We start from the raw sequence: 18186 nt of genomic DNA, 5'->3' as shown, positions 1-18186 counted from the left end.
AGTCTTCAGACTGAGAATGGTCTTGAACAGCTTCCCTTTCCAAGGGCTGGGATTCCAGAACCAGATCTGTGAGTCACAGTGCTAGAGCTCAGAGCATCTTGCGTGTTAGGCAAATGTTGTACTGACTACATCTCAGCCCCAAATTCAGTTTTTATATCTTAAATTATACCCTAACTGTGAAATGCGAATTTCCACTGGTTGCTTAGTATTCCATGAAGAAAGCATAGGTTGAGAGAGTTGAGCTCAGTGCCATCATATCAGCTCCCTGCTGTAGAGCTGTGGGGCTCCCCCTGCTGCTTCACACAGACAGGAAGAAGGAAGACGGCAGAATTCAAGCGAAAGCCATGGACTTTAATTATACTTTGAAAGAGGTAGTTCTTAAAGGTTTTCGTTTCGCATGCCTTTATTCCTATAATCCCCAGTGTCTTCACATCTTTCAGACATAGTTTCTCCTAAGACTGCTAGCATGCACAGCTGACAGTTGATCAGCATAGGAGACTGTTATCCTACAGTCTAGTAAGTACTTTTCCAAAGGTGGGGACAAGGACATAAGTCTGACGCGTTTTCAGTAGGAGATACACAAAGAAATGAAACAATATAATCTTGTTCAAGGGCAGAGCTGCACAAAGAGAAGGGTACTCTCACTTTACTCCTGGTCCTCCTCTCTGTCCTTTGAACATGATAAATGATCTTCTTCCTGGCTTAAGTTGTTAGCATGTTCAGAGTCCTGTTTAAATTCTTTATCACTGCAGCTGGTGGAAGTGGAGAGGAAATGGTGCTACTTTCTAGGTAGCAAAGGAGGCTCAGAAAGGTTAAGTGTCTTCCCTAGAAGCACAGTAAATCATTGGGATTAGAACAATAATTTAGGACCTCGTGACAGCTGGTTTCCTTGGTAGACAAGGAAATTACACGTTTCCCTGAAATTTTTCTAATCCAAGAACCTTTTTCTCTTTTAACTCACAAACATATGGAAAGTCTTGTTCCATGAACTTAGCAAATAAGATTGTAGAGAGTGAGTAGCTGACGTGCTCTGTGGCCGTATGGACTTTGGGAGCCCTGTGGTGGTGATGGAGGTAATGAAGCAGTCCTCCTTGTGCAGGTCCTCGGGCCCGAGCAAGCAGCGTAGGATTAAGGAAGACACTCCGCACGTGGAATAGAGTCCGCTGTGTCGGCTCAGTCCACAGTCACTGGGCAAGAAAACTGACCCCAGATGTACTAGCGATGTCTGAGAGCCAGCGCTGTTGGCTGTACGATGATCCCAGTGAGGAGAGATTCAGAGTGCACATATGTCTCCTTTAGAGCTGCCCCAGCCATTACACCTCACAACGGGGTAGAAATGGGTGGCTTAGGCTTTATCCTGTGATCTGAGTACTCATTCAGAGATGAGATTGGAGTCCAGACTTAACCTCTATGGCTTCTTTTTTCTAAATCTCTAAGTAGATGATTCTTAACTTTTTTCAGGTCAAAGACTGATTTAAGAGAGTGAGAGTATGAGAGAGCTACAAATACAGCTCAGTGGTAAAGTGCTTGCCTAGCAAGCATGAGGCCCCAGGTTCAACACACACACACACACACACACACACACACACACACACACACACACAGGAGAGTACATTCAAAGGGATTCAGACATTCCCAACAAGAAACTCACTGTAGTCAGTAGATGGCAGTAAATGGCTCCTATGGTCACTATCCATAGTCACTGTGATTGATATCCAAACATATACTGTAGTATTTTAACCTTCAGGTAGGTTTCTCAAAAAAAAAAAAAAAAAAAGTTTTATTTTTTTCCATAGTAGTGAAACACACACATACAGCGTGCTTTTTATATTAACATTTTTACTTTTTAGAAATTAATAACATTTTCCCATTTCCTTTTACTTTTTCTAATCTCTCTGAAGTGCCTCCTCCGCTGCTCACTCTCAAAATCACAGCCTCTTTTCTTTGTTTTTACACACACATACATATGTTTGTGTGTACATCTATGTATGTATGTGTGTGTGTGTATGTGTGTATACACACACACACACATATGCCTAAATATATAAATACAGCCTGCGCAGTCAACATGATGGACTGTTACTTGTATGTCTATAATTTCAGAGCTGACCATTTGATGCCTGATAACCAATTAGGGGAATTAGTCTTCCCTGGGGAAGACCGTTTATTCTAATCTCAGCATCCTTCAATTGTCTCTGTATGGTTCTTTGTCTAGGAGCGGGTCCCTGTGCAGGATTTTCCTGGAGCATGTCTGTTGGTAGTATCCTTGGTCAGGTCTTTTTAGACAGCAATATTGTTGCAGTATCAAAAGCTTCCCTAACGTTTCTAGGAAATAGACTAGGCAAATGCCATGCTTCTCTGGCTCCTACACTCTTTCTGCCCCCTGTTCCATGATATTAACTGAGCCTCAGGTACAAAGGTTGTGGACACAACAAATCACAGTACGTACATGTTGTGTTTCGGGAAGTCATCATCACAGCCTACATTTTCAACAACACACACTAATACTGACCTTTCCCTTTCTTAAAGCTTGGGAAAATGCGACTGACGATTCCCTGCCGGGCACTTACCTGCTCCCACCTTCAATGTTTTGATGCAACTCTTTATATTCAGATGAATGAGAAAAAACCAACCTGGGTTTGTCCTGTCTGTGATAAGAAGGCCCCATATGAACACCTTATAATTGATGGGTATGTATGTTTATAGGTCTCTTCTTGTCTTTCTACTAGTCAAGTTTGTTATTGTGCGCTTACAGATAAAACCTAGAGAGAGGTACTTTTTTCAAAGATACTTATTTATAGAATTTTCCTTATTCTAGAAATCAGTGAATAGTTAAAAGTGAGTAACTAGTATTGTAAATACTTTTCATCTTTTAGGGCTAAAAAACATTTATTTGGGAAGGTACATTGTGAACATATGGAAGTTAAAAGACAGTATTGCAAAGTTGGTTCTTTCCTTCTACCGCATATGTTTTAAGGACAAACGTGGGCCATTAGGCTTGGTGACGGGAACCTTTCTGCCATTTTGGTGTCCCTCCCCTCTTTAAAACATTTTTTAACATTGATTTTATTTATGGGTATGTATATTCTGCTTGCTGTGAAAACACATGCTTTTTTCTTTTCTTTTTTTTTTTTTAGCACCTGTTTATTATTTTAAAACAGTAGTTCTAAGCAGACACTGTGTGTGTGTGTGTGTGTGTGTGTGTGTGTGTGTGTGTGTGTGTGTGTGTGTTGAGTACATCTAAGACCAACAAAGTGCATTAAGAGAATGCATGATCAAATCTTGAGATTCTGGCTAATTCAGACTCATCCAATAAATAAGTAAATAAACAAACAAACAAACAACTTTTGGTGCTAAACACATGGCTTAGCAGTTCAGAGCTGAACTGCTTTGATAGGTCACCCAAGTTCAGTTCCCAGCTCCAGTGTGTCCGATGCCCTTTTCCATACTCCATGTGCACATATCCCCCCCACCCCCCCCCCCACAAACACACACAAATAATTTAAACAATTTGTAAATAATGCAGTTTCTCTTCAAAGTTGGGTTGTTTTAATAGAAGCTTGGCCTGTCCACCAAGCCCTTGCTCTCCATTGTCAGGGCTCCCTGCCAAGGACAGCCAGCTAATAACAGTTTCCATCATTCTGCTGCTTCTGTTTCTAGCCTTGTCTTTTCCCTTCTGTGTTTCCTTCTCTGCCCTCACCATTGTGGCACAGTGAGCAGCAGTTGTTGTTAGTCGTTTGTCTGTTGGTTTGACCTGTTGATGTTTGGTTGTGAGTCTGCCGTTCTCCTTAGGTTTCCGTTTGCCTTGTTGCCACTGAACAAGAAACAAGTCAATAGATTGAAAAGGAAAACATGCCTCCCCAGTATTTCTAGTATTCCTCAGCAAAACACTCAACACATGACAGTTTATTTATAGTACATGAGAAAACGTAAGATCGTTAAAGGCAATAATACAAGAAATTGAATGTATTTATCAATAGACTTAACAACCCAAAGCTTTAAAAATACCGAGTCTCAGAAGAATACGAGTAAGTAGTGTTTCCTGTTTGATTTTTCAGAAATGAAATGATAACTAACTTGTAAATTTAGATTAATAGTAATATTTACCAACTCTGTATGGAATGTATTTTAATTCTTCCTTTTCTTGTTTGTTTGTTTGTTTGTTTGTTTGTTTGTTTTTCAAGATAGGGTTTCTCTGTGTAGCCCTGGCTGCCCTGGAACTCACTCTGTAGACCAGGCTGGCCTCGAACTCAGAAATCCACCTGCCTCTGCCTCCCAAGTGCTGGGATTAAAGGCGTGTGCCACCACCGCCCGGCAAGTTCTTCCTTTTCTTATACTACAGATCTCTCTTGCTCTCTCAAAGCCAGAACAGGAAATAAACGTCATTTTTAATAAAACTTCTGGTTTAGTTTTTACATAAATTCTGATTACATGCTCTCAATAACTTTTAGTCTTTGGTTTCATTTAATATTATGGCTGAGTAAGTTGGCCACAATGAATTTCTTGCACTCCCTATAAATATTCTTTTAGTACCAATGTATTTTGTTTGGATTTAACTGTTGGTTGGACATTTATATACATATATACATATGTGTGTGTGTGTATACCTTCAATTTATCAAATAAGATCTTGTGAGCAGTTTGCAAGCATAGAACGTAAAGTATAAAGAAAAAAGCTGAATATATATAAAATCACCACCTAGAAATAATTAATGTGTGCTTTTATTCATATACAGAATCTTGTTTTGAGATGTTTTTCCTTAATCATCTCAGCCTTTGTGAACATTTTTCTGTATCTTTAGAACTCTTGTGGAGATAAGACACTTGCTACCAAGCCTGCCAGCCTGAGTTTAGTTACTCAGAACCCACAGGTGGAAGTGGAGAACCAACTTGTACAAGTTGTCTTTAGATCCCCACATACGCACTGTGGCACCTACCCACCCATATAACACAAACTAAAGAAATAGTTTTAAGTTGTCATTTTTTTCCCAAGCTACATGACATCTTTACATAAATGGTCCCCAGTTAGAGTCACTGTTTTCCATTTAGCACACATGAAAGCGAGTGTGGTCTGTCTGCTCTGCTTCCCTTTCTTCTGTTTACTTCTCATAAAACACAGACAATCTAAGTGTTCTGAGTACAGTTCTCACTTCTCTTCACTGAAAACATGTTCTGTTGTTGATCTAGGTTGTTTATGGAAATCCTAAAGTACTGTACAGACTGTGATGAGATACAGTTTAAGGAGGATGGCTCATGGGCTCCGATGAGGTCAAAAAAGGAAGTGCAAGAAGTCACTGCCTCCTACAATGGCGTCGATGGTGAGCGGCTTGCCATGGCCTGGGTGGTTGCTTCTGTGCTACACGATGGTTTTTAATATTGAGATGCAGACTGTTGAAATTACTGAGCAGTACAGATAGCTCAATAATTCTTAGGTTATTGATTAAATGTCCACAAATAGCAGGACTCCTTTTAAATCAACTTTTTTGCCAGCCTTAAGATTTTTATGGTACTAGATTTCAAAGCCACTTTCAAAGTCACTTTTAAAGTCGTCGTTTTGAAGCACCCACCTTTTTAAAAGTGTGAGTGCTTTTGGTGCAATGTAGTAATGTAGTGAACAGTGCTTTTTTCCTTTTTTTTTTTTTTTTTTTTTTTTGGTTTTAATTTAGTTTTGTTTTGTCTTTGAATGCTAAGACCAAAGGTATGCAGCACCACACTCGGCTGCTTTTTTCTTTAAACATTTACGTTTATGAGTGTATACATTTGACTTTTGGTGTTTTGTTAGGAGAGGACCAGCATTTTCTAGGTATTTTAGATGCTGTATAGATAAACATGTAACACACAATCCTGCTCTAAAACTACTCTTAATTCTAAAGCAGATATGAAAGATAATTTAAAAAAAAAAAAAAAAAAAAAAAAAAACACAAGATCTCTCTATGTATATAGCCCTAGCTGTCCTGGAACTCACTATGTAGACCAGGCTGGTCTTGAACTCATAGAGAGAGATCTTTTGCTTCTGCCTCCAGAATTCTGGGATTAATAAAGGCTTTAAGATAGCTTTTGATTATTCTAATTCAAAGTGATTTTTCAAAATAATGATTCATTAACAACCAATAAAAAAGCCACAGTTTTAAACGCAGTAAAGCAGAGCTGCCTTACTTCTTCACTCTATTATCATAGTGTTGCTTTGCTAGACTGATGTGCTCCTCTGCAGGGACACCAAGAGAAGGGGAGGGCTGACTCGGGTCTTGTGTTTAATCATTCCCACACAGGATGCTTGAACTCCACCTTGGAGCATCAGGTGGCTCCCCACAACCAGTCCTCAAATAAAAACAAGAAAGTCGAGGTGATCGACCTAACCATTGACAGTTCATCAGATGAAGAGGAGGAAGAACCCCCTGCCAAGAGGACCTGTCCTTCCCTGTCTCCTACATCACCACTAAGTAATAAAGGGTGAGTGCTGCTAGGACCTTTCCAAAACACTCCTGTGCCAAGTTCCTGTACAAAGGAGGTAAAGATCGCCAGGTAAACCATTGTTCTGAGGACAAAATACAGACAGACTTTTCCCAGGGATGTGGCATTTTTGAGGAAGTAAAGTACTGCTCTCCAAGAGTTTGTGTATAGGAGTCATCATATCAAGAGATGTTTCTGGGCCTAGAGAGATGGCTCAGCAATTAAGAGTACTTGGTGTTCTATGCTCAGTTCTCAGCACCCACATGGTGGCTCACAACTGCCTGTAACTTCCACTCCAAGGGATCTGATGACACCATCTGGCTCCCAAGGCCGTGCATGCACTCACACAATTTTTTAAAAAGATGGTTCTAGTGCATTTAGTAGTTCTGTTGCACATGAAGATCACCAAGAATTTTTTTTTTTTCATTTAACCAGTTTCTTTTGTTAAGACTGTTTTATTTGTATGTATGTGGATGTCAGAAAACAACCTTCAGGAATTGGTTCTCGCCCTCTACCATGTGGGTCCCAGGATCAAACTTGGATTGCCAGACTTAATAGCAAGTGCCTTTACCTGCTGAGCAATCTCACTAGCCCTCATTTAACCAATCTTTGATTAATATTGTAAATAAAATTGCTCTTGGACCAGATGTGGTGGGATACACTTTTTAATCTCAGCACTTGGGGAAGGCAGAGACAAATGGATCTCTGAGTTCCATGACAGCCTGATAAATATAATGAAACCCTATCTCAAAAATAAAAGGGAGGGAGGGAGGGAGGGAGGGAAAGAAGAAGGAAGGAAGGAAAGTGCTCTTTCCCTGTGTCCTCTCCTCATATTTGAGGTGTGGCTTTCTTTTCAGGATCTGTTTACAGTCTTTGTCCAGTGTTAGTCTGGAGTAGCCATCTTGTTGGAGTATATACCACAAGAGCAGGTGACCACTAGCCTTCCCCAGTGGGCTTGTGTAGTGTAAACAATACATCTCTTCCCTGAACTCTGACTGCTCTACCATTCTGCTGACCTTCATGACCAACCAGACTTGGACAAAACAGTGCACATCTATCTTAATTAGTGCTTGGAAAACAGGGCAAGACTGATCTTCTCTGAGTGGGAGGAAGTCCATTGAAATGCCTTCCCCAGTTCTGCCTGGATCAGGAACCACAAAGGATTAGACTTCATTTTTGCCTGCTTGTAGGTTTTAGAACACTGGCTAAACACTGGAACCTGTTTGCTATAAAATTCATTCAAGTAGAGCACTTAGTGTGGAAAGCTGAGCGTACCAGGTCATTCAAGTTGGCTGTAGACTGTGCAGGCAAGAACTGCAATGACTTGGGCTTTCTTGACTTGTTTATGTTTCCCAGGAGCCTCCCATCATGTTGTACCATGGAGCTGGAGTTTGTAGCACATATTAACCCCATCATTCATAAGACTGGGACAGTAGGACTGTTTAGGGCCACCCTGAACTAGATGATGTCCTGTCCAATAATAATAGTAGTCATAGTGATGATGGTGATGGTGATGATGATGATTTCAATGTAGTAAGTGTTCTGAAGTACCTAGAGACCCAGATGGAATGCTTGGGTCACAAATTCTGTGGCACAAGGGGAACAAAAAGTGACCTTGGATCTGCATGTCTGCAGGAGATCTTAAAAGCAGACTCCCACAGAGATCAGGAGACAACTGTATTGTTATATTTTTTTGCCCTAATTGCAAAATCAAGATACTTTCTTTTGGGCTTGAGACATGGGTCAGTGTTTAAGAGCACTGACTGCTCTTCCAGAGGTCCTGAGTTCAATTCCCAGCAACCACATAGTGGCTCAAAACCATCTGTAATGGGATCCAATGCCCTCTTCTGGTGTGTCTGAAGATAGCTATGGTGTACTCACGTACATAAATAAATAAATTAAAAAAAAAAAAAAACAACTTTCTTTTGAAAAAAACCGATACTTTTTAAAGGGTGTATAAGTACTCTAGAGTTAATTGAATGGCTGTCAAAGTAGTCATGTGAACTCTGCAGTATTTTTACTGAGTATATTTTTTCATCAGGAAAACTTTGGAGTCTTTAGAAATCTAATATTTTTTTCTTTGAATATTTATTATAGTTCTTTTCAAAATAGCTCTGTTTATTATGTTTGGAAAATTATATTAGTTGCATTAACTACTTCCCTGAATTTGCCCATGATAAATTGAGCCTAAATACAGCTCTACAAATGCCAGAGCCTTCTCTGTGGATATTTAGATAAAACCTGGATGTCTCCAGCATTTTTAAAAGAATGTCTATATCCTCATTAAGCCCGGCAGGTTGTTTGCTGCTGTGCATTCTAATAAGGAAATTCACTTGAGAGCAGTCATGAATAGAAAGACATATGGCCATCAACAACTGGAAAGAATCAGGCACTGTCACACCTTGCTGAGTGTGCCATTCACCCAGAAGTTCCATACTGTTTGCTAGACCGGAGTGTTTGTGAAGGCTAGAAGTCGACTGCTTTCTCCTGTTAACCATCTCTTAAGCATAGACAAGGACACAGCTAAGCAACATGGCATTTTCTATAAGTGTAAGAGGTTTACATTTATATTGATTGGAACACTTGCCTGCAGCACCTGAGAGTGTCTTATGCTTAGTGTCCCATTCAAAACAGTATAGTGCATACTCATAATTAGGATTTTGTACCTTCTGTGGGAAGCCGACAGAAGGCGGCTATCATCCATGCAGCCATCTTGAGCCATATACCCTGACAAGAGACTTGATTACAATAGCCTACAACAGCTGAGCACACTCTGATAACATCTTGTTTTAGATACCCAGGATTTTCCCTTGGGTATGTGAGACTTAAAGGTGTGTGACTTAGAGATCAGATTTAGAGACAAGACCTAAGGGCGTGACTTAGAAGTAGCTTAGAAGTGAGACATATAAAAGGTGAGAGGCAGACAGAAGAAATTATTATTAGGTATTAGGCACTTGGCATTTGGAGGAAGAACTTGGAATTAGACATTAGACACTAGGAACTTGAGACTTGAGACAGAGAACATAGAATAAGAACTCAACTCAAGACTTGGGACTTGGACTAGGAACTAGGGACAAGGAACTCAAGACTTGGGACTTGAACTAGGAACTAGGGACAAGGAACTCAAGACTTGGGACTTGGACTAGGAAGAGAGACTGAAGAATAAACGGGATTGAATCACACTATGTCTGGTCTCCATTCCTCGCATCTGTCCTCACTCTCTCTCTTGCTGAACCTGACCCAAGGACTGGAGCAGCTTGGGGCAGTGCGGGCTCTAACAACTTAGCCCCCAAGGCTTTTGGCAGTGTGGATCCCAACATTGATAGAGTGGTCCGTGACATTTTGGTCCCCAGACGTGGGGTAGAGCAGTTCTCAACATTTTTGACGCCCAACTTGGGCAGCTCAGGCTGCAACATTTTTGGCACCCAACATGGGGCAGCAAGAACGAGAGACCCAGTGAGGGACATTACTGAAAGAAGGATCTGCCAAAAATTCAGAAGTGCAACGAAGGTGATCACGTCGGGTATCTGCTGCATTGAGAAAAGTAAGTCATCTTAATGAAAATGGGTCAAGAAATAAGTCAGCCTGAACTCAACTCTCTGTTTTTGTTGTTGTTTGAATGCTGTCTTTCATGTTCAAAATAAAAAGAAACGCATTTATCTGAAACTAGAATCTAAAATACAACCAAAGGTTGATGACAATTTGTCAGAGCCAGATTGTGCTGACCTAGAGGAAGAGGCAGCCGAACATTACAACCCTGAATGGCCCTCTTCCCAAAGACCACCTGCCTATACCCCTCCACCTCCAAGTGCTCCCGCAATGGAGATGAGATGGTGGTTATAGATCCCAGATGGGGGTTACAGGAAAAAATATCTGTTCTTAAACAACAAATAGAGTTAGAAAAAGAATATAAGGACTTAATTATTCAGCTACAGAAATTAAAGACAGGGAAGATGTCTCGAGAGGTAAACTGCGAAAATCTTCTGGCTCCTTGCGTTCCTCAACCAGGAGTCCAAAGGCAGTCCCTATCACCCAGCTTAAGATTAGCCACAGATCTTCCAGAGAAGGGAGATGCTGAGGCTTTCCCTGTATCAGAGACCAGAGATAATCAAGGGGTTGCTTGGAGACATCACACAAGGTTTAATTTTCAAATTATTAAGGAATTTAAAAATGCAGTATCACAGTACGTTGCCACTGCCCCCTTTACTCTTGCAATTTTAGAGTCTGCCGCAGAGGAGTGGCTGACTCCTAGTGATTGGAATACATTAGTAAGAGCAATTCTTAGTGGTGGAGACTATCTTATTTGGAAATCAGAGTATCATGAGAATTGTAAAGAGACAGCTAGGAGAAACATTCAGACAGGCAATGGTTGGTCTTTTGATGCATTAGTAGAAGAAGGGCCATTTGCTTCTAGTGATAACCAGATGTAATATGACCCAGGCTTATTCGCTCAAATTCAAAATGCAACCATGAAGGCTTGGCACAAACTCCCAGCAAAGGGAGACCCTGGTGCATCCTTAACAGCAGTCAGACAAGGACCTGATGAACAATTTTCTGATTTTGTTCATCGATTAATGACAACAGCAGGGAGGATTTTTGGTAAGGCAGAGGCAGGTGTAGATTATGTAAAACAACTTGCATATGAAAATGCCAATCCAGCCTGCCAAGCAGCCATTAGACCCTACAGGAAAAAGACAGACCTTACGGGGTATATCAAACTATGTTCTGACATAGGTCCCTCCTACCAACAGGGCTTAGCTATAGCGGCTGCCATGCAAGGACAATCAGTAAGAGATTTTTTGGCTAGTAGAAACCAAAAGGCCTGTTTTAAATGTGGCAAGCCTGGACACTTTGCAAGAGATTTCAAGGCAGAAAATGAGTTAACTCAGAGACAGCCCAGAAAACAGCCTGGGCTCTGCCCGCTTTGCAAACATAAAAGGCATTGGGCTAGTGAATGTAGGTCCAAAAGAGATGCACAAGGAAACACCCTTTCCTATAATCAGGGAAACAGGAACAGGGGCCAGCTCCAGGCCCCCAACCTACACAAGCCAAAACAGGATAATAGAGCAGTCAGTTTCATATCAGCAAACACCAATCCCTTTCTAAACTTAGTCGAGCAACACCAGGAAGCACAGGACTAGACCTCAGTTCTGCCACCCACACAGTATTAACCCCAGAAATGGGACCTGAGTCCTTTCCCACTGAAGTGGCTTTATCAGATTCGCAATCTAACTTGGATCAGGCCATAAAGGCTCATGAGTTACATCACCTTAATGCTAAAACTTTAAAAATTATGTTTAAAATTAACAGAGAACAAGCTAGACAAATTGGTAAACATTGTCAATCATGTGTTACACTTTTACCAGTTCCTTATTTGTGCATAAATCCAAAGGGACTGATACCAAACAGTATCTGGCAAATGGATGTTACTCATTATAATGAATTTGGCAATCAAAAATATATACATGTATGTGTAGATACATACAGTGGTTTCATTTATGCGATATTACAATCTGGAGAAACAAGCAAGCATGTGATCACTCATATGCTTGCTGCAATTGCTGTATTGGGTGTGCCTAAACAGATAAAGACTGATAATGGCCCAGGTTATACAAGCTCCAGTTTCCACCAATTCTGTGAAAAATTGGGAATACTACATAAAACAGGTATTCCATATAATCCACAGGGCCAAGGTATGGTAGAAAGGGTGCATCGAACCATTAAATGTCAATTTGAAAAAATTAAAAAGGGGGAATAGTACCCTACCAAGGGATCCCCCCAAAATATCCTTCATCACACACTCTTTATTTTAAATTTTTAAACTTTGGATTCTGAAGGAAAATCCACTGCAGATAAAATCTGGCATCCAGATACCAAAAAGAATTTTGCAACAGTCCTCTGGAAAGACCCATTAACTGGAACCTGGAATGGGCCAGACCCAGTGCTTATCTGGGGAAGAGGTTCTGTCTGCATATATTCCCAAACTGCAGATGTTGCATGCTGGCTGCCAGACAGACTGATTAAACAAATAGACAACAATAACAAATCCAGGGAGGAGAAACCCCCTGAGAAGCATATTTTTTCTTTGCAGGAAACATGAAGATGCTTCTCTTTTATTTGTTTGTTTTGTTTTGTTTTTCGAGACTGTTTTCTCTGTGTAGCCCTGGCTGTCCTGGAACTCACTCTGTAGACCAGGCTGGCCTCGAACTCAGAAATCCGCCTGCCTCTGCCTCCCACGTGCTGGGATTAAAGGCATGCATGAAGATGCTTCTAAATTGCCTTCAAACTGGAAGAGATCAACCAGAAAACCTGACTTGGGAAGTCCTCAGTATGGAAGGAGACATCACCACCCACATTTCCAGGGTGGCTCTATTAGACTCTTGGTTCCCCAACTTATGATTTAGAGGGAAACATTGTTTAGACCCAGGAGAAAACCCACTACCACAGTCACTATAGTTGTTTTTTGGGTTCAAGATTGACTGGAACAGGAATGGAGATTTTCTTACTTGTTAAGATCAAAGCTGCCGGGCGGTGGTGGCGCACGCCTTTAATCCCAGCACTTGGGAGGCAGAGGCAGGCAGATTTCTGAGTTCGAGGCCAGCCTGGTCTACCGAGTGAGTTCCAGGACAGCCAAAGGCTACACAGAGAAACCCTGTCTCGAAAAACCAAAAAAAAAAAAAAAAAAAAAAAAAAAACCAAAGCTGATCAGTTGTGTATTTCTATAGATTTAGATTCTGCTATAACACATTTATAAACAGAATAGAAGAAGCTTATACTTTTTACTCCTCAGACAAAGGGAGTTACGTGTTGCCCTTAAAAAAGATTGTTGCTGTTATACTTACTATTCAGGCATTGTTAAGTCTCTTGTCTCTCAAATCCATGCTGTTCAACAAACTGATGGCTTTTGTACAACAACAGATAGACTCTATTCAAATGAAACCCATACAGGTCCATTATTACAGGCTGGAAGTAGGGGGTTGTAACGCCTCTGTCATCAAGACTAATGAGGATTATCTCCTAACTTACAGGCTAAGCCAGATAGTCAGTGATGGGTAAGAGAACACTTCAAGACCCTTGCCCCTAAAAAGAAAGGCCTCACCATCCCAAGACAGGAGTTCAACCAATGGCTGTTGAGTATCCAAAGATGGGAAAGGGAAGCTGGGGTCCTTTGTTCCAACCTAAGACAGACATGGTTTCCGTAAGTTTTCCCAGCCTTCCCTTTTGAAAAAAATTTAAAAAGGGGGACCTGTGGAGAGCCGACAGAAGGCGGCTATCATCCATGCAGCCATCTTGAGCCATATACCCTGACAAGAGACTTGATTACAATAGCCTACAACAGCTGAGCACACTCTGATAACATCTTGTTTTAGATACCCAGGATTTTCCCTTGGGTATGTGAGACTTAAAGGTGTGTGACTTAGAGATCAGATTTAGAGACAAGACCTAAGGGCGTGACTTAGAAGTAGCTTAGAAGTGAGACATATAAAAGGTGAGAGGCAGACAGAAGAAATTATTATTAGGTATTAGGCACTTGGCATTTGGAGGAAGAACTTGGAATTAGACATTAGACACTAGGAACTTGAGACTTGAGACAGAGAACATAGAATAAGAACTCAACTCAAGACTTGGGACTTGGACTAGGAAGAGAGACTGAAAAATAAACGGGATTGAATCACACTATGTCTGGTCTCCATTCCTCGCATCTGTCCTCACTCTCTCTCTTGCTGAACCCGACCCACAGACTGGAGTAGCTTGGGGCAGTGCGGGCTCTAACAGCTTAGCCCCCAAGACTTTTGGCAGTGAGGGTCCCAACATTGACTGAGCAGTCCACAACATTTTGGCCCCCAAGTGTGTGGCAGCTCGGGCTGTAACACCTTCCACCCATGTCCATCACGGTGACTCAGCTGTGCATTGCTCCTGCATTCTCAGTGTGGAGTATGGTGATCTAAGGACTGACTATACAGGTGGTATGAATGGTCATACCATAGCATCTCTCTTAGAGTGTCTGCAAACACTACAACAAGCCTAAATTAGTTCTTACCGTTTGCTTTACTGTTTGTTTGGTTTTTTGTATTGTTTCTATTTTTTTATCATAAAAAGTAGGACTTATTGTGAGATATAATTTCATTTGCTAAACTGCTAAAATGACTATTAAATTTTCTGAACATTTCTTTCCCACAGCATTTTAAGTCTTCCTCATCAAGCATCGCCTGTGTCCCGCACCCCAAGCCTTCCTGCAGTAGATACAAGCTACATCAACACCTCCCTCATCCAGGACTACAGGCACCCTTTCCACATGACGCCCATGCCTTATGACTTACAAGGTGAGTTCTTGCTCCTTTGCTGGGTCACACAGGCTGAGGAATGTCTTCACTGAGTGTGGCTGCAGAGGGAAGACCTGAGTATAGGGAGAACATAGCTTGGGTCTTCGTGGTGCCTTCCTCAGCAGCCAGCGCTCACTGCTCTGGCATACTGGGGTAGTGGTCTTGAGGCAACTATGAGCTTGCCAGTATTCCATAGGCTGTTGGCATACTTCCTATATGTGGTCCTCGGGTTGATGGGAGTGAGTATTGGGTTTTGTTCTTTGATTATGGTTACATGAAACAGATACTGTGTGTGGCTGAATTGTATTACAAGAGATGAACTTACTGGGTAGCCCTGGTTTTAGCCTGGAGCTCCCTATAGAGTAGACCAGACTGGTGCAGACTTGCTGTCATCCTCCTGCCTCTGCCTTCTAAGAGCTAGGATATTAGGCATGCACTGTCTTGTGGAGGTGCTGTATACCATGGCCCACGTGGAGATCTGAGGACAGCCTGCAGGAATTCATTCTCCTTCCACCGTGTGGATTTTACGGATCAAACTCAGGTCATCAACTTTGGTGACAAGAACCCTCACCCACTGAGACATCTTGTCAGTGCTGTTCTATTGTCTTATAAGTAGTGACAAATTGAGACATTTGAAATTTTTAAATGTGTTTCTTTTGAACCTTACCCTCCTTCCCCCCCCCCCCCTTTTTTTTTGAGATAATCTTTCTATGTAGTCCTGGTGGCCTCACACTCATAGATAGCCACCAGCCAGTGTATACTGTCATGCACAGACTTATCTTTTTTTAAAAAGTTTGATATGTCAGTAATTCATTGGTATCTCAAAAAGAAATTCAGCTATATGTGTATCTTTATGGACTAATTATTTAACTTCTCAGAGGTCCGGTCCTCTGAGCAGCTCTAGGCAGCTCTCCTTACCTCTTTGTACACATGCATCAGTGTCAATACATCCTGGAGCCCTCTCTCCTGTGTGGATGGGAATGGTTGCCAGCACATTGCATTGCTTGTGGGCTCAAGGTTAGATGTTACATTGGCTTTCTTGCTCTTTGTTATGTCAGTGCTGGGAAATGTTACCATTATATAAGTTAGGGAGGGTCTGCTTGCAGCCAGGAATTAGGTCTGGCTTTCTGTGATGCCATCAGATACTTATTTTTAAAGACAGGGTCTCCTATAATCTCAGATCCAACCGCTTCTTCCTCCTGGCTATTAGGATTAAGGGCATGTGCCACCATGCCTAGCCATACAGACACCCTTGGGTTCTAATCTGGACTAAATGACAGGAAGTGAACACTTTGATGAGGAGAAATAAAAGCTTTGCTACAATTTGTGTGGCTCTTACCTGTAAAGTCAAACCAGAAGTCATGAAAGACCCTAAGAGGCACTTGTGTGGAGTAGATTAGATCGAAAGGTCACTTAAGGGCTAAGAGTGTAGCTCAGTGTGTAGAATGGTGGCCAGGTGTGCCTGAGATGATGGGTTTGATTCTCAGTACCAGGTCAACTAAACATGGCAGGTAGCATGTGCTTGCAATCCCAGCACTCAAGAGGCGAACACTTGATTAAGAAGTTCCAACTCAACATAGTTTATGGCCAGCCTGCTCTACATGAGATTCCATCTAAGCAAACAGAGAGGCAAATAGAGAGGCAGATAGATAGATAGATAGATAGATAGATAGATAGATAGATAGATAGATAGATACATAGATAGATAGATAGATAGATAGATAGATAGATAGATAGATAGATAGATAGATAGATAGATGGATGGTTACTTATGGGGATTAAGTAAGAGCAAGATATTGTTGCCAAAACTTGGGTTTTGTCCTTCATAGTTTGCAGGTGGAAGTGCTGTAGAACCCCCAGCTTGATGTCTCATGGCTTTCCATTTGGTCTTTGGTATTATTTGTTTGTTTGTTTGTTTGTTTGTTTGTTTTGGTAGGTTTTTGTTGGTTGTTGTTGTTGTTGTTTGAGATAGGCTTTCGATTTCACCTTAGCAGGCCTGGAAGTTGCTTTGTAGACCAGGCTAGTCCCTAACTAAGAAATCTGTCTCCCTCTGCCTCTCTCAAGTGCTGGAATTAAAGGTGTGAACCACCATGGTCCACCATTCCTTGAGTTTCAATAGGAACCCGGGGGGGTGTGAGCCTTAAGTGCTGGGCAGTTAGGAAGGTTCGCTCTTCCTGTTTGATGATTATTTTCTCTGAGGTCATTTTTTTTTCTTTCCACAGGATTAGATTTCTTTCCTTTCTTATCAGGAGACAATCAGGTATGTTAATGTGACACTAATCTTCTTCTTTAATTGTATATTAAAATATCTAAAAGTATAATACATAGCCAGAAGAAAGAATAAGTTTCCTTAGAAAATAAAGTACATGTGCCCAGGGCTGCTCTGTGTGTGAGATTTTACATAAAGGCATCATTCGTTCCCTCAACCCTCAGTAAAGGTAACGGCAGCAACTACCGTTGATTTCTCAGTCCTGTTGTATAAAGACACAGGAAAGTGAGTTGTGGGATGGACGTATGAGAATGTCCTGGTGCGCAGGACATCATAGCTGCTCTGTAGCCTGTGGTGCTACTGCATTACCAGTGGTGTATGTGACCCAGAGTTGCACGCAGTCTGTGAGCACTGGATAGTGACAGCAAAGAGCTGTCGACCTTCAGGTACGCAGTGTGCTGTGCTTCCTCGCACTGTGTCGACCTTCAGGTACAAAGTGTGCTGTGCTTCCCCGCACCGTGTTTATTGCAGCTCTGATTGCTTCATTTTCTCCCATGCTTGATTCTAGCTCGTTCTGCTTTATTTGTCTTAGTCCCTACATGTACAAAATGAGTTACTAAAAAGCCATATGTAATGACTTGGATACAAAACTAAAAATGATGAAGTCAGGCTGTCCTATCACACCAGAGCTACAGACTTGAAAAGCAAGAACAAAATGGAAGAAGTCTCATCAGAAACAGTGAGACAGACACACATTGAGAAAGGCCTGCTTCAGCCATAGAAAACTGGCTAAGGACTTGGACTAAGGACAAACACAGAAGCTCCTCCCTCTTGGTTCTGTAGCTGTCACTGTCAAAGCAGTGACCCGGCCGCTGTCCAGAATGCCCTCCTGGGTTTCCTGCCAGCTAGAGCACTGACTGAAAAGCAGCAAACTCTGTAAGAAGTTGTGCACTGGGGACGGTGCGTGTACACATCCTCTTTTGTGCCAGTGTCACGATGGTACTGTTGTTCCAACAGCATGACTCTGACCCAGCCAATAGAAATAAGGCAAGGAGATTTTTTTAGGGTTTCATACATGAGTATACTTTATTTACATTATTTCCATCCATCCCTTTTCCTCCTTCAGCCCCTCCTATGGTCCTGTATATACATTTTTAATTTTTTTATTACTATTGCATGCATGGTGTCGCTTGGTACAACATAG

General features: G+C 41.6%; 1 protein-coding gene across 5 annotated transcripts in view; it reads left to right on the top strand.

The window, feature by feature from the left end:
• The window catches only part of Pias1 (protein inhibitor of activated STAT 1), a 126047-nt gene that overhangs the window by 95215 nt on the left and 12646 nt on the right, over positions 1-18186 (top strand). For all 5 annotated transcript variants that reach the window (XM_076925720.1, XM_076925719.1, XM_076925716.1 and 2 more), the window contains exons 9-13: positions 2530-2690; positions 5187-5317; positions 6269-6449; positions 14631-14773; positions 16996-17033. In XM_076925720.1, the coding sequence (XP_076781835.1) occupies positions 2530-2690; positions 5187-5317; positions 6269-6449; positions 14631-14773; positions 16996-17033 (654 nt within the window). The remainder of the gene's footprint in view (positions 1-2529; positions 2691-5186; positions 5318-6268; positions 6450-14630; positions 14774-16995; positions 17034-18186) is intronic.

The sequence above is a fragment of the Arvicanthis niloticus genome, chromosome 26 (assembly GCF_011762505.2).
Source record: "Arvicanthis niloticus isolate mArvNil1 chromosome 26, mArvNil1.pat.X, whole genome shotgun sequence".
NCBI classification, from domain to species: Eukaryota; Metazoa; Chordata; class Mammalia; order Rodentia; family Muridae; genus Arvicanthis; species Arvicanthis niloticus.
The sequence above is the reverse complement of the archived record's forward strand: the minus strand, read 5'-3'. Positions and strand labels throughout refer to the sequence as shown.